The sequence below is a fragment of the Topomyia yanbarensis genome, chromosome 3 (genome assembly GCF_030247195.1).
Source record: "Topomyia yanbarensis strain Yona2022 chromosome 3, ASM3024719v1, whole genome shotgun sequence".
Lineage (NCBI taxonomy): Eukaryota > Metazoa > Arthropoda > Insecta > Diptera > Culicidae > Topomyia > Topomyia yanbarensis.
In genome coordinates, this window is record NC_080672.1 from 80,908,767 (window position 1) to 80,934,041 (window position 25,275).

Here is a 25,275-nt window from a genome sequence, read left to right on the forward strand (position 1 = left end):
CTCAATATGAAATCAGTTTCAGTAAAAGGTGATAATATCAGATCCTCTATTATAAGTGCAGATGACCACTCCAAAACAAGAATGAATAAATCATAGTGAATTGATGATGCGGTTAGTAATTTACGTTGACTGATGAATCAGCGAGTATAACTCTATCGGTTTGCTTCGGATTTCCAACAGCCTATCATTTCGTATGGCATTGCTCAAATTACCCTCTATGCAAGTGACTGGTCTACGTTGGCCGCTTTTATTGTATCTAACGGCTTTATTTTTCAAATCGATATGCATCACCTTCTCGACCTTCATTGAGCTAGGTCTTTTAGCCAACAATGTTTCATTGGATTCCAATGAGCCACCATTATTAATGTTGACTGTAATCAAATACTCCTTCAGCTGATTCTTTAGTCGTTCGTTTTCCTCTTGTAATTGCTGTTTTTCCTCCTGCAAGCAAGCGCAATCTATTCTGGCTTTGTTATACCTCATCCAAAAGTTTTCGAACTTTTTCGCGATGCCAAAGGTGTCCTTTTTGAACACCTCAAAATCAGTTGTTGGTTCCTTAAGCTCATCTTCATCTACCTCAAACATCTGCCGCTTAACTGCACTATGAACAAACGGTAGCAAACTTTCATTTTCGGTTTCAAACTTTTTACAGAAAGTTGCTGTTTGCAGAATAGCATTGCCTCGCTTCAGCAAATTCTGCAGGTATCTGATGATTCCGTTGCTACAAACCGCTAGTTGTTTCAGTCTATCCTCGTCCATTTTCAACCCAATTTCCATTTCCTGTTTAATGTTCCTAACTCGATCTTGCAGTTCTACTTTCGACTTGTGCAGCTGCTTCAAATTAAACTGATGCTCATCCTTGATGGTGACCAATTTCTGACGCAGGTTGGCTATCAGGTCACCTAGCCGAGCGACCTCAGCGTAGTGGTTCTGAATATTTTTCGTATCATTGGCGTCCTGATCGCGCAGCTTACTGTACTCGTTGCGGTACTCTTCGGTGTTGCGAAGATACGTGCTCAGCACCTTTTGGAACTCTTTCCATAGCTTTTCCATGTGCCGTTCCCGTTCCTTGGTAATTATCTCCAGTTTGAGAATCATCTAAATGAATAAGAAAGAAGTTATTTTCGACGTCATTTCCAAAAGACAAAGCTATGTTGTGTAATCTACGGTGGTAAAACAGATTCAGACATTAATGTTATGCAACCAGATAATAATGCTATGACATGACATGCGGCAGTTTCTGCTCCGGACAAGGTTTTATGCGATCTGTTTGATTGACACCTGTTTCTTTTCAAATGGTCAACGGAAACGTTCATCAACGTTATATAGTCCAGTGGATGATCATCGAACGTCGCTATAAAAATGACACGATCACTGAACCTTTCCGTAGTCGACTTTACTGGACGCCTCACGATGGATAACCGCTAACTCGTCGAAAACCATGAGAACCCTTCGGTTTGTGTCGGTTTCGTTCCTAGTCGTTCTGCTGTGTATTTTGCAGAAAACTTCAGCTTTAAAATGCCGTACCGAAGATGGACCGACCAGCGACGAGGTTCGAAAAGTTATACGGACCTGTATGAAACGCATTTCGACCGAGTCAGAAAATAAGACTACCAACAGTGATGAGTACGAGGACTACGACTCTTCCTCTTCGGAAATGGACAGCGGAGAACAGGATCAGAAAGATGGCGGCAAACGCGACGATGGTAAACAAAAGAGCGGATCTAATCAGAAAGGAAATGGAAATGGTAGAAACGGTGATGATGGAGGACGTAATGCCGGAAGAAATAGAGATGATAACAGAAATGCTGATCGTAGTCCTGGTCAAAGTGGGAGAAGTCGAGATTCGGACTACGGATATGGTATGGGCAGAAGAAATAATGATGGAATGAATCAAAGAGGCCGATACAAGAGACAGTACTATGACGATGATCCGCAGGGTCGTTATGGCAACAATTATCAGCAAACCGATCGCTACAACCGCGAACGAAACGGGTTTATGAATTCCAATGGGAATAATTCGTCGAATAATGCTAGTGGCAGTTTAGAGCGTGATCGTGCCTGTCTGATGCAATGCTTTTTCCAAGAAATGAAAATGACCAACAATGAGGGATTTCCGGACAAGCACAAAGTTCTTCACGTGGTTACCAAGGATTTAAGAGACTCCGAGTTAAGGGATTTTTACACCGATTCAATACAGGAATGTTTTCACATGATTAGCATGGATAACAAGTTGAAGGATAAGTGCGATTATGCTTTGAAGTTTGTTACCTGCCTGGCTGATAGAGGTCAAGCCAACTGCAACGATTGGGAAAACGAAACGATCATGTTCTAAAAAAATAATTTCTAAGCACCTTCATCAGCACTGCAATCAATGTAATGTCTCTCGTAGGTGCACCAAAGTTGTATGCAATAAAATCAATGTCTCCCGAAATAATACTTACCGAATTTTTTAGTTCGTCCTTTTTCAGCATGTGCTCCTCCTCTGCTTGTTTTCTTTCAAGTCTCGATCGCTCCGCTAACCCGTAGAACACACATTCCAATTCCTTCTGTAAACCAAACTTCTTACTTTTGTAGTTTGCAATCTCCTGGTCGTAGTTCCCTATAATCTCTTTCTTCTCGATCTCGTACAGCTTAGTCAGAAACTGCAACCGATCGTTGTGTATGTTCGTAATTTTTTCGATCTTTTCCATGTGAGCGTGCAGCATGGTTGCATAAATTTCTTCCGATTCGTCCAGATCGCACAGCAACCGCCGGATGATGCCGTTCTTGTTCTCGATGCACTCTTTGCACATTTTTTCCACCAGTTCGATCTCGTTGCGCAGCTCCTTGCACTTGATGTTGCGCAGAATGGTACGCCATTCCTGGTTGATCTTTGCCAGATTGAGCCGCGAGAAGGCATCCTCGCGTTTTAGTTTATTCTAAGAAGAGCGAAAGTAAAAAAATACGTATAGATTTTAGCAGCAAGCAATGGAATGATTAGTAAAAGAGTTGATAGAATACATTATACATTTTTTCACTTCCTAATTTGTAGACGTGTAAAGACCGCAATCATAATATGTATAATAAAGTTGCTTGTTCCAAATTTTTAAAAGATACCCTAGTTTCATATACCATTCGACTCAATTGAAAGTTTAAAAAGCTTTAATCTGGTCAGTAGTTTATTGCCAGTGGGTGGGACTCACTTTCGTGCTCAACCACTAAAACACTCCTTACTCTTCTTCTTACCTTTTCCAATGGGACTGCATCAAAGCATTACTTTGTGGGGAGGCTGATTGTCCTCCTTCGCACATTTTTCTTTTGCACGCGAAATTTCCACAGATAACTAGGAGTCTCAGTTGATCCATTAAATTTATCGTCCCTTGAGCTATAAAGTTCCCGACTTCCCTATTATACTCCATCAGTTTCTGCATACATTAGATCGCTTAGATCCTCTGCGTACTTGAGTCATTTAGCTCCGAACATCTAATTGTATAGCTCAGATGATAATCTTCCATAAACCATTTAGATCCCGTTTCAGCGTGCCTATTAGATTCCCTGTTCGCGAGTTATTTAGCTTCTCCTGAGCCATTTATCTCCCAGTGTTGTAACGTTCTAATTGGATAATCCCAGTAGGTGTCGAGGTTTGCCTGCCTCTGATAACCCGCCGCTGTCGTTTGGACACGACCTTCTCGATCTAGTCCCAGGTCGGTCGGGCGAAACCGAGTGGCATCCAATACACTGGCACCTTGATGACCCGCAACCGATGGATTGACGAAAACTACTAGAGATAGTCCCTGGCGTTGGATGAAGCCTACTCTACGGGACAATAACTCGCTTTTTCATTGATTTATTCGCTTGATTATCTTACCATTTTCGCTGCGGCTGTACACAATCGCTCCATAAACGGCGTTCCATATATCTTTATCGCGATACATTCTGGGGACGTAGCCATCCTCAACAACCTCATCGTGCTGGTAAAACACGACTTGTTTCTTTTCGTCTTTATTGTTGGGAACTAGGCCTGGCAACCGTATCGGAGAATTGCGTATTGACGTCGCCAGAAATCACATCTTGCTACTGCTTATCGCCGAAGTGTTCGGCATGATTCTGACTCTTCTCGCTCTTGTTACCGCGCCGTCGTCGATAACCACGCTTAATTGCTTTACCTCACGCTTCGCGTCTATAGTATATTCTTCTACAGTGATTTTCGATTGTTGCGCTGCTTTCTGGTTGCTAATCAACAAAACCTCTGTTTTATGAAGGGTCATCGTCAGTTTCTTCTCCCAGTCTCCACTTCTTCTAGTGATTCCACGACTACTTTGAGCCACACATTCTCTGCCACAAGGTTCGTTTTCAATACTCGTTCGTTGCGTTCCACAGCTTTACCATAATTGTCATTCTTCTCTTCGTTGTCTGTCTAGTTGATCGGTTTTCGGTTTTGAACGATATTCCTGTAGGGGTACTGAGGAACTCTCATGTTGTGCAGCCAATGAGAGATTGCTTCATCATTCTTACTTTACCTACTGCCGAAACAATTTTTCTGCCGAAACATTTTTTTTTAATATTATCTCCGCTGCTTTCACAACAGTTCGGATGACATTCTTTTCGGAAACCGAACTACACGTTGGATAGACTATTCTCACTCTCCGTGTGCTTGATAAACCTTATTGTCTCTAACAGTTTTCCAACCGTACCCAAGAGACGTATTGAACTATACGCTGAAGAGTCTTCGGACGATTTTCCCGACTTCGGCAACGGCTTCTGTCGCTTCCAGTTATCGGGGAAGCTACCTTCATCGATGCATTACTAAAATGTAGTCCTGAATATATCCGAGTTCTCCTGTATCACTGCTTTTAGAACCAGGTTTGGGATTCAGTCTGTTCCTAGGGACTTTTTCATCTACATGGCTTTTCCCAGCTCGATCAGCTTCTCGCTGGTTATTCGGGCTCCTTCTTCCTGATCATCATACTCGGTCAAATCGATGACTCGGTTGCTGGCGGAAGGCCTTCAATGGTGACCAGCATCTTCTCCGGGTACCCTCCAGGGGAAATTCCTCAAGGCAAGCTTTCTTGCTTTGTTTGATTGTTTTGTTGAGAGTCCTTGCAACTCTGTACACCACTCTTTCTGTGTTATTGCGATCCTTCGGACTTCTTCTTCTGAGGAGACAACTTACACGGCAATTGTCGTATTTCAGCAGTATGCAGGGCAGCGATCAACGGCCATCCATGGACTCTGTTATTTGGAGTGATATCTTGGTCATGTTGGGTTCTCCTGACGACTCTGTAAGCTCCAAGGAATGTTGACGTAATCAGAGCTGACCTATTTACGGCAACCGAAAATTTAGATTTCGAGCTTAAACCATTTTTGATGGATTTGGTTCCACATTTATAGTCAGAGCGAGAAACGAAATTCAACTCATGTCCGCCGCGCTGAATACAATGTTTCTTTTTTTTCCTCGTCCTCGTTCTCGTATTGTTTCGCTACAGAACATTCATTCAGATAAGTTCGGTTTCAGACGCAAACTGAATTTTGTTTCTGTGTAGCTCAGAAGGATTATCGAGTACAAATGCACCAGATATAGATTATGCAGTTCACCTATGCTCGAAAAGGTATAAGATGCCAACTTTTATCTTAAAACAGCCCACATAATAACAAATGAATGTTTTGATTGGCGAATGAATTTATATTTCCTCTGCACTCAAGTATTCGATTCTGCATGAAGCTTCAATCAGTTTGGAAGTGAATAAGTGAGGGAGGCGTTTAAACGGAATGTTGGTTTTGGTAAATTATAGCATAAATAGACAACTGAGTTTGAGATTTCGTACCGCTGACTGATCATAGTGGCCTTAATTCGAAAGCACACAAAAGAACGATACATATCTTGTATATATGTATATAGGAAGCTCCAGTCCCACTTGCAGTTTTACGTTCCAAAGACATATACAGTTTTATTATTTCGTGGTGAGTTTTGTTATGAATAATGTTGGCAAATACAGGATTAATGAAAACTTTAACTCCCGATTGCAAATCCAATTGATTAAATGATAAGGTTGATTCGTAATAGATCTCGTTGAGCTGAGTCAAATGATGCAAATAATTTATGCCATCACTGCCTCGGTTCACATAGCGTTTTTATATAAGAAACACAAAAAATAAGAAACACAAATTGGCAAAACATGTATGGATTCTATTGACAGTAATTTTTAATTTTTTTTTAAAGAAGACAAATGAACATTGTTATTGTTTAACAATAATGCTTCTTAGTCTAGAAATTTCGCAATGCCTCAGAGGTTAAACAACTATTGAAATGAACATTAAATTGCTTCGAGTTACAGATTTAGATCACTGATGGCCTATCAAAGAATCTTTGAATTTATTGTCCACTATCGACATTTCCGAAAGTTTCGGGTTTATTCTAGAATTAAAATCCCATCAGTTATTCGGTGATGACTGAGCCGATTCTCACAAACCAAGTATTGTCTTCTGCAGAAAAAATATTTGAATTAATTATACTTCAAAACATTTTGTCGTTATTCGCTACTACGATAAATCGTATTCTAAGCGAGGGTCTGCCCCAATGGGAAGAAGAGCGTGTCCGGATAAGAATATGAAGAGTGGCAGATTTGACAAGCGCAAAACAGATTCAAGATAATCTGCATAAGGTGCATGCAAGTGTGTACAATAATATTATTGGTGGCAAACGCCTTGAGAACCTCAAAAAGGCTGAAAGCACTAGTTTCTATATTCAAAACATTGTTTTAATTAATTTCGATTTTAACAACTTCTTTTTTCGGGAAGTAAAGCAGTATTTACGCGATGTAGATGTTGCCAATTGTAAAACCAAAACTCTCACTTTACGTATGCCTATACCTTATCTGGTATCATCTTGGGTTTTCATAAGACCATAATTTGATGTTGGAACGGTCTATCCCTGAGAATCATCATAGGAAGGGCAATCCCTCGATTCTAAGCGAAGGATTGCCCTTCCTATGATCATTCTCAGAGATAGACCGTTCCAACATCAAATTATGATCTTGTCAAATTTTGGTCTTGTCAAACTGCAAATGACGTGAAAACCCAAGATGGTACCAGATAAGGTATAGGCATACGTAAAGCGAGAGTTTTGGTTTTACGATTGGCAAGATCGACATTGCGTAAATACTGATTCACTTCCCAAAAAAGAGGTTAATAAAAACGAAATTAATTAAAACAATGTTTTGAATATAGAAACTAGTGCTTTCAGTCTCTCAAAGCGTTTGTCACCAAAAATATTATTGTACACACATGCATACACCTTATGCAGATTATCTTGAATCTGTTTTGCGTTTGTCAAATCTGCCACTCTCCGGGCACGCTCTTTTTCCCTTTGGGGCAGACCCTCGATTCTAAGCACCTAATGAGTTTCCTGATGACCGGGCACCCAGAGACTACTGAAATTTCGAGTCACGTACGTACTCCAGCACAATTTCGAAATCCTATCTTTACTAACAATCTCTCTCCTCCCGTGGCACTCGTGGAGTACTCAGTAGTATGTATATACGGTCTTAAACAAAAGCATGTGTCGGACTACCATTTCTTCTCTTTCCTGCTGTGATCTACGCTCGGGTCTGGCCAGCGCTGGTATTGATCAGTAAACAACTTGGGATTGCCAGAAGTTGTACATTGAATGATGGTTTGTTACTCCCAGGCATTATCAGCTAGTGAATCTCTGCGCAGTTTCAGCTAGTCCCGAACAATAACGGAGTAGCAGCCAGGGGTGGTCGCGCAAGCTTAAGCTCAAGCTCTAAAAAAAGTTTCATGTCGTCGGCATAGATAAGAACTTTTATGTTTTCGAGAATGAAGAAAATGTCTTGCACGAATAAAATGAACAAAAGAGGGCCTAGATGGGAACCTTGAATAACACCTGATGTGATTTGAATAAGACTCGATTTCTTCCCTTTGAATCTAGCTATTCGTAGACGGTTAGTTAAATAAGATTCGAACTATTTGAGAAGAGCTGATCAAATACCTTGCTAAAGGCTGTGTAGAGTGCTTCAATATGGTTTTCATCCTCCATTGCAATCAAATTTGTATTAGTGGAATGTCATTTGAAGAACCCACGCTGCATGTTAGTAATTCTGTTTTGGATTTGATAGAACAGTTTTCATTAACGATTACTTCAAAGAGTTTAGGCATCCAAGATATAATGGCAATTCCACGGTAATTACATATGCCAAATTTTTTTGCTACTTTTAAAAATTAGTGCTGCGTAGAAATAGCGAGGTACATCCAGTTTTTTACGTAGGGGATACGTACTACGTCAAAAATCGCGTTCATTTGAAAATCCACGTAAAAAACCCATAGCAAAAGATTTAGAATATTTTTTGCACGGATTTCGCAATTAACACGGTTGTTTTGAATGCAAAAGATTTTCGGAAAGATAGAAGAGACGGAAAAATTCTTATGGCCCGCACTTCAACAATATGGGTATTTTCGGAATGGTCTTGACGAGTGGGTACCAGAAATTGCTTTTTGGCGTCATTTTGAAATCTACGATAGAAACTTCTGGTTTAGTGAAATTCGCTAAAACTCAATCATATTTTCGAAATGATTTTGACGAGTAGGTACCATAAATTGATTTTTGACGCCAACTTGAAATCCAAAATGGCGACTTCCGGTTTAGCAAAAGTCTCTATAACCTAATCAATATGGGTATTTTCGGAATGGTCTTGACGAGTGGGAACAAGAAATTGATTTTTGGCATCATTTTCAAATCCAACATGACGACTTCCGGTTCAGCGGATTTCTCTTTAATCCAATCAATAAGGTTATTTTCCGAATGGTATTAACGAGTGGGTGCCAGAAATTGATTTTTGACGTCATTTTGAAATTCAAGGTCGTGAAATTCGATAAAACCTAATCAATATGCAAACAATTTTAAAAGTAAACTAACACAAATTTGCTTATATATGTCCTGTAAATGTATTTTTATGAAAGACTGATCAATTCTACAACTAAAAAAAAAACCGTACATATGAGTTAAACATTAATTTTTTCACAAATGCTTAAAAATGCAAATGCTCCGTAACACCCAATAGTTGTGGTAGTGTTTTATAGTTGTAAACCTATGTTCCGATAATTGTACTGTTTTTGCTCATCCACATGAGTTTTATCATACCATGTTAACAAAGATTTATTAGTTTATCTTCAGTTTTTTGGTTTACAACTTATGAGTAAGAGTCCAAATTGCTCACGCGAATCACCCAAAAAAAAATAGACAAAATTGCAATTTCGATGGAAGACACAATTTTTCGGTAGTATTTGGCATTGCAAAATCAATTCCAGATAGGTTCCGCGATAAAATTTAAGTTTTAATCTCGCTTATTTAAAAAAATGCGACGGGGCCCTGTTTGACCCATTTGAACAAACTAACGGGCAATGAAATTTTTTGTAAGACACAGATTCCACACTGAACTTTGCTTCGCACGAAGTAGGTTTTTTTCGACCAAAAAAGAGATCCAGAACACCTTTTTATTCCATTCTGTTTTAAATAAAAGCAAAATAATAACTTTTCGAATCGGCAAAAATCTGTGTCTTACGACAATTTCATTGACGAATATTTCATTAAAATCGGTTAAACAAGTAACCCGTAGTATTTTTAATAAACGGGCTAAAAACTTTAAATTACGGTTAAACATTTTTTCGCAAAACCCATCTAGAATTGATTTTGCTATGCCAAATACTATCGGAAAACTATATCTTACATCGTAATTGTTATTTCACCTACTTTAGGTGGCCCGTTCCGGATATTTTGACTCAATAATAAACAAGGAATCAATCAATTCAACAACTCTGGCTACCTGCGTAACTACTACTAATTTGTCATTGAATATAATTTTCAAAACGACCCCAATAGATGGAAAAAAGAGAAACGTAGTCATGTAGTTAGAAAGTCCTACTATTACAATTATACCGATATGGCAGACTGTATTGACCCAATAGTTGCAATTCACTTTTTTATGCGAAAAATAGCCAAGACTAGTTCGTCGTTTCTGTATTTTGGTACATTGTAAATAGTAGGTTTCTTTCATTTCATGAACTGAAGAATGGCCGTTTGGTGAACGAAAGTTTTCGTAAATTTTGCATATTTAATGTACATTGCACGAATATTATTGTTGATAACGACATTATTTTTCGTGAACGAAAGGAAATGTTTGTTTATTTTTATAAACGTGTGTGTATATTACAAACGATTTCGATGGTTGCACCTCGCATGAATTCATTTCGTTTATCTTAGAAATGTTTTCGTATTTTTAAGTATATTATTTTGGCATTGCTCCTATTCTATTCTAACCCTTACACAGCCAGTATTTAAAAGCATCCTGGAAAATACTACAGTTATTCTATAGTGTTTTTCTTGTCAATAGCAATATTTGAAGCATATTTTCATGTGTCGCAAATATTAAAACGGCCAGGCCTACTGTGCAGAGTTGGGTTTAGAGATGTTTCAAAATTAAACGGCAATTAAATTATACAATTAATGAATAATTTGATTAACGAATCATTTCGAATCTCAAACGAGGAAAAAACGAGTACAACCGTACCAACCGTTTCCGTTTGAAGGGGATATGATAAATCGTTGGGAGTGACTTTGCTAAAAAGGTTAATGTCACTCCTTTGGTCCTTTGGGATGGGACAGAGGTAGTAACACCTTGCCCTGGCTAATAAGCCTAGGATAAAGCGCCTTTACTCGCTCATTACACTTTTTTCTTAAAATTCTCGACAAACATATGATTAGGTTTATGATTAGGGTAAAAAAATTTAAATTTTTTTATATGTACTGTGAAACTTTTTATTCGAAAAATGTGTTTTTCTAGAGAAAAGCCTTTAGAAAGTAATCGTACTTGAAAATATTTATAAACAGTTAGTTCGACGATCTCATACAACCGTTTAAAAAAATTGTAAGAAGATCTTCGAGATGGATTTAAACACATATTTTCCAAAATTTCACACAACTTTTCCAAACCAAATATAATGCATCAGATTTGTTTTTTAAACATCATAAACGAGCAAATATTTCATTTGCTTTTCGTATTTTGATAACTTTATGCGTATAGATTATGCGATATGGCCAGGGAATCAAATATCCCCAAGGATCAAGTGTCCTCACTCTCCCTTACGCAGCAATATATCGTCGCTGTTGTGCTATATTATGACAAGCGTCATTTTGCATATTTCGAGAAAAACGATTTTTAAAGTTTGAGAATGAATATCTTGAAACTTATAAATGGTATAAACAATTCAAAGAAGACAATCGATGCTTCTATCTATTCTGTATTAATCTATCAAAAATTTAGAAGATCGGTTGTGTCATAGGTGTGCATTGATGATAAAATTTTTATGGCGTGTCATAATCGTGCATGGAAAATTTTCCATAGAAAAAAATCATCAATTATTAACTTTTATTCATATCTTTGGCTTCATTTGGTCTATAAACAATCGGTTAGATGCATTTTGAAGGAAATGAGTCAGAGAATCTAGAAAAAATAGTTATTTTTGGTTACAGTGTTACCAAATATGCTATATTTCCATTTTAAAACTTAAACTGCATTTTTCTCACAATTCGTGTATTTTTGTTTTGAATATGATTATGTCATTGTGTTCCTCAGACAGTTTTACACATAAAAACATCTTATACATCAAGATAATTTGAACCAATCCCTAGATACAGTCATTTGAAGCAAAACATAAAAAAATTCCAACATGTTCTTCGCTAAATCTAAGTAATCAAGCAAAATGTCAAAATTCTGAAAACGCCATTTTGTAGAGATTTTTTGGACAAGTAATGTGGCATATCTAACTCAGTTTACCCCAAAATGGCGTTTGTCATAAGATAGCACAACAGCGACGAATATAACCAAAATCGAAAAACAATTACTTTTTTGTTCTTGATGCTAAAAATTTCAATTGAATTGCGTACAGAACTGTCTACACTTTCTTACACATTTTTTAATTTATTTGGAATGGATTTTTGAACTTACTTTGTCTCCGATTATCTTCTTGATGTAAATCATGAAAGATAAACTAAATCTTACCCACTTTTTCACCGAAACCTGTGATGGATACTTGAATCGGTCAAACCTTCTGAACGGAATTCCCTCCATTCAATGTGGAAACTAATTTTGTTGCTCCCTTCAATTTTTCTACAGACTACAAGCTTCATCTCTCGGATCCGGAGCCAAACAGGACACAATCTAACTCGATATAATATATTTTACCATACTTTGCATAATATTAAAAATATTTTTTCGCATATTATTTTGACATTGCTCCGGCAGAATATGGAAAGAGCTCGGTTTCTCAAACTTATTCATATAAAACCAACGAACAGTTCGCGATGGCTCAACTAAATCCGACAGAATCCGTACTGCTCCCGATTCTGGATCAACTGGAAGCGAAATCTTCCTGAAACCGGTGGACACGGGTACGGTTACCAATTAGTCAGACCGAGACCGTCGTGATGATCAGCAATTATCTGACTTATAGCAACAAGGACACCATATACTACCTCTATTGAAGCTTGTTTGCCCAATGAAGCCGTTTCGTAATAAGCCACCGAAAGTTGTTTCGTGGTTTTTACGAAAAACTCGTAATCACAAATAAAACTATTTCAATAGAATGATTTATCATATGTAATAAAAATTCGTATATTTTCTGAAAATTGTCTGTACGAAAATAATTCGTAGCGATTCACGAATATATTCTATCAGTGTACACGTTTTTATGCAAAATAATAGCCAAAACAATACTGTTTGATATTGGAAAGTATAGTTTAACTTCTTATCGGTTTTGTTTTTTCTTAGTTATATATACATAGACACAAAAAACTACTCCTGCTAGCGAAATAGTTAGCGCGCTACCGTAGTTATGGAGTCCGCAGAGAAAAAGCAGACATATGTTATTATTATTGCATAAATGTATGCAGTATTCTAAGCAATACTAAAAATATTAAATTTATAAATTGATACTTGCCATAAAGTTATTTAATTGATCGAAAACAACAAATTTCCATCACTATCAAAACTATTGGGTGAGCTACCTTACCAAGTGTAACAACAATAGAATAGATATTTTCACAATTAAATTGAACATAACCAGTCATGGAATTATAGTTTGGATAAATGAGAAAAGCATAATTAAAACAGGTTTTAATACCAAAATATGGTTCGGGGTATGAAAACGTGGCGATGTTTTGGAATCTGTATTTTCAAACGTTTATTCTGAGCATTTACTCATTTTGGATTGCGCCCCCATTACACGGAGCTATCGATGTTTGATTATGTAAATATTACCTTCATGAACGTGGCAATTAGCTGCTGCTTCCGACGGCGAGCTTCCTCCTCCATGTCTGCTCGATGCTGAAGGTACCGTGCCCGTTCTTCCTCGGACATTTTAGCCAATTTATTTTTTGCACCACCTTTTTTCCTGCCCATTTTTATTTTTTTTATTTATTACACAAAAAGTTACCGACGAAATATAGCAATCACGTGCGTATTCGGTTACGGTACAATCAGACTGATAAGTATAAGCGTTGATCCAGGATACTGAACTCTATTCCATGTTTGGTGTCGCTAACAATGAACAGTCACTGCGGAAACAGTGGTGCTCGTCGTCGGTTGTTCCACGGTTGGTCCGTAAGCGAACATGGTAACGATAATATTAAATCGATACTGTTTTGATACATCAAAAAACGAATAGTTCAGTTCCGTGGAGAACTTTCTGCCACTTCCCTAAAAATGACCGACGCCATTGAAGAGATGTTTTCCGGCGATTCTGAAGAGGACATCGAAACGGTTAAGAACATGATCGAAAAAATTAAACTCGAGATTATGGCATACGGCGAAGAGGAGTACGATTCGTACGATCCGGAAAGTCAGCAGAAGGTAGAGTTCAACATCCAGATCAACCGGGTGACACTGATTTTGCAGGAAATGGCGGAAACGTTAGAAGTTTTGTTCTGCCTCCCGGTGATCTGCAGAGACCAGAAGCTGATGCAAAGATACTTCAACGTTAGCGAGCAGGATACTCTGCGGGTGCTGTGTAAATATAATCGCTCGAAGGATGACGGTAGCGCTGTGCCGACCGTTGTGAACGTGAGCTGAAAATTGTGTATCATGCTACAAGTTTTCACTAGCACATCATTCAAATTTCGTTTTTAGATGGATGACTTTAACTTTCATTCAACCAAATTCAGTGAGTTGGTAGAAATGGTCTCCAATAAGGACCTTCACAAAGCTGTCGTTGGTCACGTCAAAAATGTAAGTATTAGTCATTATGTCACAGCGTTGCCTATTTTTGCAACTATATCCCTACGATAATGGATTACAAAACATGGCTTTAATTGTGCTGAAAATCCAATGTGATTTATTCTATTTTGCATTCCACAATATTTTCGAAAAACTGTAATCTTTTTCGTCGTTGTGAATTGCTAGTCTTCGTCCAAATCAAACATCACTCGTTGACTATTGTTCACTTTCCGGCAAAGACTATAGATGTTTTGATATTCCCCGCAGCTTCCTACGATATATCGTAAATTTTTGTCCAACATGCGTGAGTTTCGCAAATTTACTATTACAAAAATGAAAATGACTGCCCAGAAAGATTTGGCCAAGGAGAAAATCCTGCACCGGATGTGGCAAACGAACGAGCGTAATATTAAGGAGATCGCTCGAATCGAACGAGTACTGGAAGAGAAGAAAGGTTCTTTTCAGTTGGAAATCGACGAGAAAACCGCCATCATTGAGAAATACAAAGCGGAAATCAAACAGTTGGAAGAGCGGAACAGGAAGCAAATTAACGCATACATGTAGGTTGAAAGAAAATTGAAGTGCATACATGTATTATCAAACGAAAAAGAAATTTTAATTTCGTTAATTTTTTTCAAGCAACAACTCCGATGTGCAACTGTTTCACTATTTCGAGAGCAGTGACAAGCGGTACGAGGATCTAATGCAAGAAGCTAATCGCAAAACGTTACAATACCAAAGTACTCTTGAGGAAGATTTGCGTGAAGAGAAGGAGAATCGACTGAAGAAAGCGAAGCTAACTCAGCAACTCAAACTGCTGCTCAACAGATACGATAAGGATGCTGGCGAACGAACAAAGGAACTGAAAGCGCTGGCGGCCACATTGCGCGAGGATCAGGATCAATTTGACCACTGGAAGCGGACCGTTTTCGATCCTCAGGAGAAAAAGTATGCAGTTATATACAAAACTTGAATGGGGCGAATAAGAGTGTCATTTTTTTAGATACTATGATGCCATCGAGGAAATGCGACTGGATGAACTTCGAGCTCAACAGGAGCTAGTGAATGCTTTCATGCAGACACGGGCAGCCAAGATACTTCAGCGTGCCTGGCGTGCTGTGGCGGAGAGGAAGCGCAAAATGCGTGGTCGCCGCGGTGGACGACGTGGCAAGCGCAAAAAGTAAAGTTACTATTTTAATATTCTGTATTTGAATGCTGTCTGTGTAATCAGCACTCACTACAGACAGCGTTGATAGTTTTTCAGAAAAATCATCATTCTTTTTCCAGGAAATAAATTCAATGATAATGTGATTCCTTTAGTGAGCTCAGTCTCAATGAGAGGGCTGGTCAGCGGGGGTAACCACCTAGGAGCCCAAATCGTTTTTGGAGACCTATATTTCTACCTACAAATAAAACTACATGGATGGAGGTTGGAAGCAAAATGTCTGTATTCATACAAAAAACCTAAGAAGTTATCTCAATAAATAATTATGCGGTGAATGCAAGATTTTCGAAAAATCTTTGAAAGAAATTTGAAAAAAGAAATGTAGAAACTTGGAAAACTGAAATCATATTGCGGATACTTCATTTTTCGTTTTTTTTTACATTCTTACAAGTTTTTCCGAGGCCCGGAGGGCCGAATCTCATATACCAATCGACTCCGCTCGACAAATTTAGACGTCTCTGTATGTGTATGCGTTTTTAAAGAAGCAGAAAGAACTTTCAAAAAAGCCCTGAGAAGGTGAAACTGTACAAAAACCAACGTCTCACGGAATAGGTTTGGGCTTCCACCCAACCCCCTAAACCAACTGCTCTTCCCCAGAACCCGATTCCTCCCCGGCATTACCTTAAGGCATTACTTCGGGGAGGGATTTTTTATGTGCATAGCATTCATTTTAATCCAACTACTTAGTAGTTTGTTCCTTCAATAAAGTTACTGTACCACTCCTCGACACGCTAACCGGTTCTCGACCACCACACAGGCGGGCAGTTTCTGTATGGCGGAAAGCTAGCTGTGGGTCGAGACTTAGTGCTCTTTCCCTGCAAAGTCAATCTGGACGGTAAATTTTAGATTGTCTAATTTACCGAGCCTTTCGGCTCCCTTTGGGGATTTCAGCACTGCAACTCCCCTCTGTACTATTCAGCACTAATTATTCGTTGAGCTCCCGACTTGATCGCTAACTACTCAGTCTAGCCCCCAACGATGGACTCCGATGGAGAATCCCCCAGCGAGAGTTCTCCCGAAACCAAGCCAACCAGGTACCGAAGTCAGTTCGACGATTCCGATAGAGGAGGGCGTCCTGTTCGCTAGTTCCCCGACGACCCGCGACCGACTGGTGGTGTCTCGTTTACTCAATCTAGTCCCCGGTGGTGAATCTAGCTTTTACGCCGACGGAGCGCTCTTCGGAAAAGGAAGTTCTTCTGATACCGATTCGTCTTTGGTCTTCGCATTTCTATCGGTCCAACCGGTATGGTGCCGTTGTCGGTCCGGCGATTCCGGATGGGGCGTGGCTTGAGTATGGGTCGGTGCTCCGTCGCAGACTAGCCTACTCCAGCGGAGAGTTTCCCGGTGATGGTTGCTCTCCCGAAACCGTTGCACGCTATTCATCACGCCATTTCCGCTGTAAGTCGGGCATAATCTGCGTCACCACCCTACCGACCGAGCTGTCAAGTTCTCCCCGCGCTTGGTGCGACTGCCGGGTGGACTAAAATTACCAAGCTGAATTGAGCGTGTATAAACTTCAATTAAGAAGTGTGAAGTAATCGAAATGAATAAAAGAACAGAAAAGTTTTTTTTCTTATTTTGATTATAGAGGTTTTAATTTTAAGGTAATTCGCCTCTTCGGGTTAGAAAAATCTGCTATGAAAAATGTCTAACCCTATGTGCGAGGCCGGGACTCGAACCCAGGTGCGCTGCGTAGAAGGCAACCGATTTACCACTACGCCCACCCAAAAGGTTTTTAAACTGAATATTATTACACACCTTTTAAAACACGAACTGGTGAGGAAATTCCAATTTGCCAATTTGATACAAAAACTGATACACATAAAAAGACTCAAACCTATCTACTGTTTTTCGACGACATTAATGAGTGCGAGAACAATTCAAAAATAGCTAAATTCAAGGTTAAAGGATCTATTATTTAAGTTGTTTCGATTTTTTTGTTCTATATATCATAGATCTACCAATTTCAGTGGCAAATAAACGAATCGTAGGTTTCGCTTCCGGTACAAGATTCGATAAAGTGGTAGAGATACCTAACTATTTTGATGTTACAGAGAAGACTACTATCTCTCAAACTCAACGCTTCGACGAACTCGCCAACAATATCAAATAAAATTAAGTTTGTAGCAGGGATGTAATGCACCTCAGAGCAAATAAAGAGAAGAATAAAAAACGCTCTGCACTTTTCATGCGAACCACCGCTCTTCTCTTTCACAATAAACCTCTTCACTCCGATATGTGTTGCTCCCATATGTGTATTCTACTCTATGGCTGCACACCACAAAGAGTGGAAATAAAGAGGCTCTTTAGTATGCATCTTGGTCCCACGCGCACGGAAGCAGATAAGGCAACCAAAAAACATTTTAAAAACGTTCTTTCGATCAAATTTTATCTGAATTGTAATTTGACTCGCCTTCCTACCTGCTTTCCAGTGAGGGGAGGCACAAAAAAGTGGCTCTTTAAGGTGACTCTTTGAACGAAATTGTGCAGCTCTTGATGCACAGATCTTTCTCTTTTTCGTTTTCAAGTTTCTCTTTGTGCGGTCGTTCTGCACATCGCAGTGTTTTTGTGCTGCTCTATTTTTAATCGGTGTATTTCGCTCATTGTGGCACATTGTGTGAGCAAATAACAAGCCTGGTTTGTAGTTAGTTTTATTGCAAGCTATCGTGCGCCAATTTTTTCCAGATTTTTTTTTGTAGAAAGTGTCAGATTTCATTTCTAAATACTTGGCAACGCTGAGGCCCGCGCATCGTCTTGGTCGGACATTTTGTTTTTTCGAGTGACGGAAGTGTTTTGTGTAGAAAAAAACACGATTCGTTTCCCGCGAAGTGCTTTGGCAAAGAGGGAAAATGTAAATTCGAATCTGCTCGAGTGCAAAAGGGAAGTGTTTTTAAAGTCTAAATCCCAATTTACACCTATCCAATCCGATTCAGTAACGGTTCAGTACCGTGCATGGATATCAATATTCTTTTATACACATCAAATGAGAGCATTCAAACTTGTCCGACACGGTGTCGTGGCGGCGAAGTGTGAATCCTCGTATTTAAATGTATAAAAGAAATAAGAATATTGGTGTTCGTGCACGGTACTGAACCGTCACTAAATCGGATCGGATAGGTGTAAATAGTGCTTAAAGGTGAAAAAACCTTCACTGCTTTCGGATTGAGCCGACGTGAGTGAAAAAAATGAAAAATCGCCATCGTGCATGCATGAAAATATTGTTACTGTGTTTTTGCTGCTCGTTCTTTCTCGAGAGAATTACACATCGTTGTGTGTGACTGGTTACAGTGAACAAGTCGAGTCGTTAGTCCAGACAGTCTCTTCGTCAGGGTACGAGATGCCTCGGCCGCTGGATGATTACGGTGCTGGCTGTCCGCGATGGATGGATCCGGAGGGGAAGTATGGAAAAGTGATCGTGCTTTCTTTCAAGCCTGCCAACGCAGGAGTGCTGCCAAAAAATCATCCTTTTTTCCGTTGGTAAGTCCATTGACTAATCCATGCCCGGTTGTGTTAGTGCGAGATTGAGGTTAAATCGGGTGGTCTATCGCAACTGTTTTATTGTCTAGGGGCAGATCACTTGGGATGCATTTTTAAAAATCATCGAAATTAAATGCATTTCTTTCCATCAAAATAGAAATTCGTAATGCATTTTGCGTTGCGTGCAATGTATTTTGCATTGCGTATAAGACGTCAAAACCCTACAAAAAACAGCCCTACATTCAACAAAACATCGAACAAAGTGAATCAGCGTAGGATGATTGTTAAATAGTCTTTTCTGCGAGGGAGTGCAAAGTTGATACAAAAATGGAAATTAAATGCATTTTTTTCTAATTTGACGCAAATTTGTTATACATTTCTAGTGTGATCTGCCCCTAGGTTGGTGTCCTAGACATCAAATAAGTCAATTAAACTGTCGATTGGTGATACACTCGCTGCCACCACCGAAGCGAAAGACACGAAGTATATAGTAGGCTTTTTCCAGTACCAGGAAAAAATGGAAGTTAGAATCTAGTTCCTGCATGCTCTTCTCTTTTTTCTTCTTCGGGTAGCAAACCGGAGCAAAAAACAAAAATTGTTGCTCCTGTTTGCTTCGGAGCAACTTCCGTTACCCGAACAATTATATTCAATTAATTCAAGAGCGGAGACTCTAGGTCTTCGTGTGCATTTTGTCACATCAGATTCCGGTTCGGAAAACCAGAGAATGTAGAAAGATCTTGGCGTGGTCTTTAACAAAGAGAATTTGCTGGCCAATCTATCAGTTCCTCGCCCTATAGATGCTGCCCGCAAACTTGAAATAATTCCACATCCGGTCCATGCTTTTAAAAATACGGTGAATGGCTAGATCAATAATGAGTTTTTAATAGTTCCGAAATGGTACGTGAACCAAAAAAGCTCACATCTAATATTGTACATCGTGACTACCTCAAGATACTTGTGGGCTACGAAAAAGGAAATGAACTTCGAATGTGCCATAAGCTATCTGTGTACGATGTAAATTTCGATAAAAATAAATGTATTAACAGTAGACAGAATGAAGGTGAGTAATTCAACAAAATTTTGCAACCTGCCCAGAATGCAATAAATCTTCAACCTTTAAAGTGGTAGCCGATACAACGAACTGTTCGGAATTATACACGACAGCATGTTTTATCGAAGATTTCGCGATATGGTTTGAGATTATCAATAACCGCAAACAAGAGAAGGTTCTAAGCTTGAATAGTGACGAACAATGCCGACAAACTGTTGACCATTTGAACCACATGGTGAAACTGATCTCAAAGTGGGAGAAGCAGGACGATGGAAACCGTGGAAATCTGGTATGGCGATGTGCACTAAAGCAATCATCAGGTTAATCAATCAGTTCTTTAGTAGTGGGCACACAGTGATACTTACATCCCGTTTTGTACACGACTGTTTAGAAAGTCTCTTTTTGGTTACGGTTACGATATAAACAACGACGACCTCCGTCACTTGAATTGTCAAGAAATTTGAAAATTATTACACTATCCTAGTTCATGCAACCAATCCCTAATGCCTCGTATGTCAGCGATGATCAGGAATATCTTTTAGAGATGATGGATTTGATGTCAAATCGAAGAGCGAAGTTCACCAATCGAAATAGATCGCGTCAACCAAGTGAAATGTGGTCAGAAGTTGGACTCGATAGCGAGAAAATGATTGTCGATGATACGTCATCCCAAAGAGAAAACTGGATCGAAATTGGTTCCCGCGAATCAACGCATGCGCTCTAGATTATGACGATATAATAGAATCCGCTTACGAGTTGGTTATTGAGCAGGCGGAACAAACTTTGGAATTGGCGGAACAAAATTCGTTGTACCACATCGCCGGCTACCTTATCCGAAAAACCGCTCGAAGGCGTCCGACTTGTCAAATTTCCATGAATCGATGCTTAAAAATGAGTTCTCTACTATCAGATCATACTCGTTTCTTGAGTCTAAAAGCCAAATCAACCAACTAAGATCATCATTTTGTGACCGATGAGCTGTTTGAATTTTTTGAGGCTATGGAAATTTTGTATCGCAGTTTCAAATCGAGCATTACTCCTGAATCGTCAAACTTACAAAGCTAATTAGAGCAGGAAATGCAAACTTTGGCCGGTGAGATTTTTCATTGCGTGCAGTTTAAGCAAATACAAATATGTTAATACGGAATGCTCTAACGATTTTTCAAGGACACATTTTATAACCCAGGTACACCGATAAAGGTACACTGTCAGAATGACAGCATACTTTGATGAAAAATTGCCAAACTAGCAACACAGCTTTTGGTTTGTTGTTATGTTTGAAAATTTATGACTTTTAAATGAGCATGAACTCGTATGCCCTGGTTCGTTCAAGCACAACCACACAAAATCAAAACCTTGAAGAGCTATCCGGTGCTCCTGCTGCTACTTCCGATAGTGTAGAAAAAGAAGATATATTCAGTGCTTTCGCCAGTCACAACAAAGAAGACCAATTCGTGGAGCCACAGTTCGAAGACTCGCTATCAGCTGGTGTGGCTGCTTCTGCTGTTGCTGCTGATGCGACTGCGGCTGTTGCTACTCCCGATCCCGCACCAGTTGCGGCCCCGCCGCCGGTTGTCATAACAAAAGCAGTTACTCCAAAAGCGGTGACCCCGGTGAGACAACCATCGGAGGAAATACCGAATCCGGTAGAAGCTTCTTGCAGTAAACCTGCTTAGCAGTGTATACAGGCGGAGAATTTTTTCAAGCAGTTTCGTTTGGATGTTTGGTTCAAGCCGGAGAAATTGCACCCGAAAGTGGAATCCCTGATCTACTGACGTGATGTTAAGGAATCCGCAATCGTGTTCGGCAACAACCCTGCTCGTCATGTCGCTAATTTCGTTGATCAGCGTTTTCTCGTACGTTTTGCTGCTGGTCCTGTTCGGAACCGTTTCGTTCCGAATCTACAAGAACGTGCTTCAGGCCGTACAAAAGACCTTCGAAGGACACCTGTTCAAAGAATACCTGGACTTTGATTTGACCCTATCGCAGGAGAAAGTACAGCAGCTGACCACGGTTGCTGTAGCGCATGCCAACGCCCTGCTGTCGGAGTTACGCCTTCTGTTCCTGGTGGAAGATGTAATCGATTCTATCAAGTTTGGTTGTTTGTTCAAAAGTGAACAGCTCAGAGTGTAAAATAGTAATTCAAACCTCCGCTTCAGGAACAAACTATATGCTCTACCATTGCTGGATGGATTCCCCGGAGATTTGGCACGTTTATAACCTGCCTTCCGGGGCCACCTTTGCATCTGCTGAACTCCAATATTCCCGTGAAGTGCTTTACCGAACAGCAGACCCAAATGGATATGGAACTGTTCAAGCGGTTGATACGTGTGATCCGGCTAACAGGGACAAGCACCAGTGTAGATCAGTACTCGTCATCGTTAGCCGGTTCAATGCGGAATCCTTCCGGGTGATATGCTTATCGAACTGCGGCTTAAATCGCAGGAGGACTAACTATATTTTAACTGAAATTATATTCTAGCGAGCTATTTTTTACTAGGAACGAACTCTTCTCATGTCCACTTGGATTGACTTGGAAAAATTTCCCCTTAAAGGCAATCATCTCATGACATCAATTGAATGCCGCCTATCGACTGTCGAAAACCTGGGCCGTGCTACCTCGAGAAAAACTTGGACTATACACCGAATTGGCTCGGATATTTTCCGAGGATTATAACGGGAAGTGCTGATGCGGGAAGGTACTGCTAAGTTTTCCGACACGGTAGGCGAGAACGACCGGCATCTCCAGAAGGTATTTCAGAAGCAAAACATGTTGATTAACCACGGATCTATCCTTTATCTGGGGACATTCCTGACAGACCTAACGATGATTCATGCTGCCATGCCTGATACGCAACAAAATGGCTTGATCAATTCCAACAAGTGACAGAAGGAGTTCGAGGTCATCTGCCAGAGGATGCTCTGTTAGATCGATGGTTTGCCTCGCTGCTGGTTCTGGACGAGACGCATTATCCTCAAAGTAAATGCGAGCAAATTGTGTTTATTTTAATTAAAGACGCTATTGGTAAATACTCATTATTCATGCGCGTATAATCATCATCACCCTTATTCTTGATTACGACGTTTCGAATCATTACGATCGAATCGACCAATTTGCATTATCGGTTTCGATCGAATGAATCCGTTTTTCGAACATCGCTCGATTCAAACGTCAACGTAATTTTCTATTACGCTCGATCGGAGTTTTCACTCGTATGTGGATCCGAGATTGTTTGGTTGCGGATTTAAAATGTAAGTAACAAATTTTCGTTCGGGTAGTTTTTTACAAATAAAAAAAATCTAATATAGGAACTAATCGTATTATATTTTACAGGGAATCAGCAAAAACGAAAAGCACATCTAAACGGCAGTTCTCACGAATGATAGCGCTTCTGGAGACAAGGCCGGATGTGGCAAAAGGATTCTCCAAAGGGAATGTGGCTCCTTTCTGGAGTACTCTTGCGACTGAGTTAAACAGTATGGGACCGCCTATTAAAGATTCAATAGGCTGGAAAAAGGTAAGTTTATTGTGGAAAAGTGCGATGTTTGCGACAGTTTCTCAAATGTTGTCATCATTCGAAACAAAATAATCGCTTTCATATTTCTATTCTTTCTTCCGCTGAGATACCTCATAAATTGTTCAGATATTCCTAAATCTACCGAAATACTTCTCTTCTGGAACAATAATTAAAACAGTACACATTTTTGATACTTTGCTAAATAAGTGCACATGTAAAATTAAACGCCTGACAAAATTTCTGAAAGATGGATCGATTGCTATTTTTATATGCAAATTAAGAATATCATTGGTTTTTCCTAACCTAACGATTTATTTTACATAATTATACATTTTAGGTATGGTTTGATTACAAATCAAATCTTAAGAAAAAACTCGCGCACAATGTCAAGGAGTTGCGGGCTACTGGCGGCGGACCAAACAAACTGATTGAGTTGTCGGACTTAGAAGAACAAGCAGTTTGTTTGACTGGACTACGAGCAACTGTTGAAGGTGTACAGCATGCAATCTCGTTTGGTACACCGTCATGCGAATTTCGGGAAGATGATCACACAATAGATGCATCTGGACAGAGCAACGAGACACTTGATGTGATCAGCGACTTGAACAATCGCATCGCTGATTCGGACGATGATGTCATCCGGAGTCTTCCAAAACCCAAGAAATCCAAAAGAACAGCGATCGATCTGCTCGAAGAACAGATCAATGAACAAAAAAAACACCACCAAACCGTGGTATCTACTTTGACAGCGATCAATAACAGAATGGATGATTTCGGATACAATGTCAGAAGAATATACAAAACTTTAAGCAGCATCGATGAATTCAAAAAGTCAGAACTGGAAGAACAACGACGTCACAATGCCGCTGTTGAAAAATCATTAAAAGATAAGCTGCAACTAAAACAGCAAATCATTGAGATGCAATTGGCCTACATTAATGATACTTAAGCATTCAGGTGTTCCAACTTTGTATTACCCACGAAACGAAAATTCATCGATGCTGCTTAGATGTTTAGAAATGTTACGTATAAATACTCTGAAACTTATTTCAGTAAACCAATCGTTACAGTTGGCCATATGAATGGCTGTGTGTAACCGAAAAGGCCATTAGCTGGTAGAAGAGTATTATGTATCTACGTTCATGTGAAAGGTGTCGCCATATGCTGCAATTTTAATTAGATCAGGAGGCCCTTTTCTCACGGTCACGTCACCTAGTGACTAAAAAGAAATTTTCTTCTAGTCTCTAGGTGACATGACTGTGATAATAGAGTGCAAAATGAAAATTGCATATCAGCGCAGGAGTATTTGAACATAAATATTTGTTTAATGATGTTTTGGCCTATTTGTGTAATTTGATGGAATCAAATAGAATATTTGTATGTATCGTTTTGGTGTTTCTCTTATAAGATATTGAAGTTTCCTTATTGATCTTATTAGATAGGGTGACAAATTATGATTACAAGGTCCACAATAAGTTGATTGTTCTTGAATTAGAATCAATATTCAAACCGACGTCAACACAAATTTTTTAATGATGTTTTACTACAGCATAATAGTAGTGTCGAGAGAAATTGGGAAAAGAGTGGGGCTTGTATTGATATACATACATGCGTTGATTTGTTGTATTCTAATAACTGTGTTATTTCTCTCACAAAAACAGTTTTAATCCACCTAGTGATGCAATTGTGCCTTTCTCGTTTCTTCAACCTATGATTCCATGGCAGGTTTTGTTCAAT

At 39.4% G+C, this 25,275-nt stretch overlaps 5 protein-coding genes across 8 annotated transcripts in view; 4 read left to right on the forward strand and 1 right to left on the reverse strand.

Moving 5' to 3' along the window:
- Positions 1 to 73: 73 nt before the first annotated feature.
- The window catches only part of LOC131689428 (dynein regulatory complex subunit 2), a 28,240-nt gene continuing 3,038 nt past the window's right edge, over positions 74 to 25,275 (reverse strand). The window contains exons 1-3 of one of the 2 annotated variants that reach the window (XM_058974514.1): positions 13,314 to 13,520; positions 2,445 to 2,921; positions 74 to 1,098 (exon numbers count right to left, since the gene is read on the reverse strand). In XM_058974514.1, the coding sequence (XP_058830497.1) occupies positions 121 to 1,098; positions 2,445 to 2,921; positions 13,314 to 13,454 (1,596 nt within the window). In that variant the 5' untranslated portion in view covers positions 13,455 to 13,520 and the 3' untranslated portion in view covers positions 74 to 120. Of the gene's footprint in view, positions 1,099 to 2,444; positions 2,922 to 13,313; positions 13,521 to 25,275 lie in introns of those variants that run through there. The other variant, XM_058974515.1, reaches the window with a different exon arrangement.
- On the forward strand, positions 1,401 to 2,439 carry LOC131689431 (general odorant-binding protein 71). The gene has a single exon (XM_058974518.1). The coding sequence runs from the start codon at positions 1,442 to 1,444 to the stop codon at positions 2,333 to 2,335; it is 894 nt and encodes a 297-aa protein (XP_058830501.1). The 5' UTR covers positions 1,401 to 1,441; the 3' UTR covers positions 2,336 to 2,439.
- Positions 13,621 to 15,698, forward strand: LOC131689430 (myosin-4). 2 transcript variants are annotated; one of them, XM_058974516.1, is made up of 6 exons: positions 13,621 to 14,114; positions 14,181 to 14,279; positions 14,535 to 14,827; positions 14,907 to 15,215; positions 15,271 to 15,447; positions 15,555 to 15,698. In XM_058974516.1, exons 1-6 carry the CDS (start codon positions 13,758 to 13,760, stop codon positions 15,559 to 15,561), a joined length of 1,242 nt encoding a protein of 413 aa, XP_058830499.1. In that variant the 5' UTR covers positions 13,621 to 13,757; the 3' UTR covers positions 15,562 to 15,698. The 2 variants fall into 2 exon arrangements, with proteins under 2 accessions (XP_058830499.1, XP_058830500.1); XM_058974517.1 differs by lacking the exon at positions 15,555 to 15,698 and having other exon boundaries at positions 15,271 to 15,451.
- LOC131689432 (uncharacterized) lies at positions 21,327 to 23,030 on the forward strand. Of its 2 annotated transcripts, none has more exons than XM_058974520.1 (3): positions 21,327 to 22,118; positions 22,180 to 22,430; positions 22,503 to 23,030. In XM_058974520.1, exons 1-3 carry the CDS (start codon positions 21,800 to 21,802, stop codon positions 22,518 to 22,520), a joined length of 588 nt encoding a protein of 195 aa, XP_058830503.1. In that variant the 5' UTR covers positions 21,327 to 21,799; the 3' UTR covers positions 22,521 to 23,030. The 2 variants fall into 2 exon arrangements, 1 of the variants encoding a protein (XP_058830503.1); XR_009305397.1 differs by having other exon boundaries at positions 21,328 to 22,118; positions 22,180 to 22,772; positions 22,840 to 23,030.
- Positions 23,331 to 24,487, forward strand: LOC131687022 (uncharacterized). Its single transcript, XM_058971056.1, has 2 exons — positions 23,331 to 23,538; positions 23,876 to 24,487. The coding sequence occupies exons 1-2, from the start codon at positions 23,401 to 23,403 to the stop codon at positions 24,485 to 24,487; spliced, it is 750 nt and encodes a 249-aa protein (XP_058827039.1). The 5' UTR covers positions 23,331 to 23,400.

Bases quoted from the DNA above. Each gene is read 5' to 3' on its own strand.
- LOC131689430 (XM_058974516.1), top strand. From the start codon at position 13,758: ATGACCGACGCCATTGAAGAGATGTTTTCCGGCGATTCTGAAGAGGAC. The intron at 14,115-14,180 runs GTGAGCTGAAAA...TTTCGTTTTTAG, and splicing joins CTGTGCCGACCGTTGTGAAC to ATGGATGACTTTAACTTTCA. The intron at 15,216-15,270 runs GTATGCAGTTAT...TCATTTTTTTAG, and splicing joins TTCGATCCTCAGGAGAAAAA to ATACTATGATGCCATCGAGG.
- LOC131689432 (XM_058974520.1), top strand. From the start codon at position 21,800: ATGTTAAGGAATCCGCAATCGTGTTCGGCAACAACCCTGCTCGTCATG. The intron at 22,119-22,179 runs GTTGTTTGTTCA...CCTCCGCTTCAG, and splicing joins AATCGATTCTATCAAGTTTG to GAACAAACTATATGCTCTAC.
- LOC131689431 (XM_058974518.1), top strand. From the start codon at position 1,442: ATGAGAACCCTTCGGTTTGTGTCGGTTTCGTTCCTAGTCGTTCTGCTG.
- LOC131687022 (XM_058971056.1), top strand. From the start codon at position 23,401: ATGATAGCGCTTCTGGAGACAAGGCCGGATGTGGCAAAAGGATTCTCC. The intron at 23,539-23,875 runs GTAAGTTTATTG...TATACATTTTAG, and splicing joins ATTCAATAGGCTGGAAAAAG to GTATGGTTTGATTACAAATC.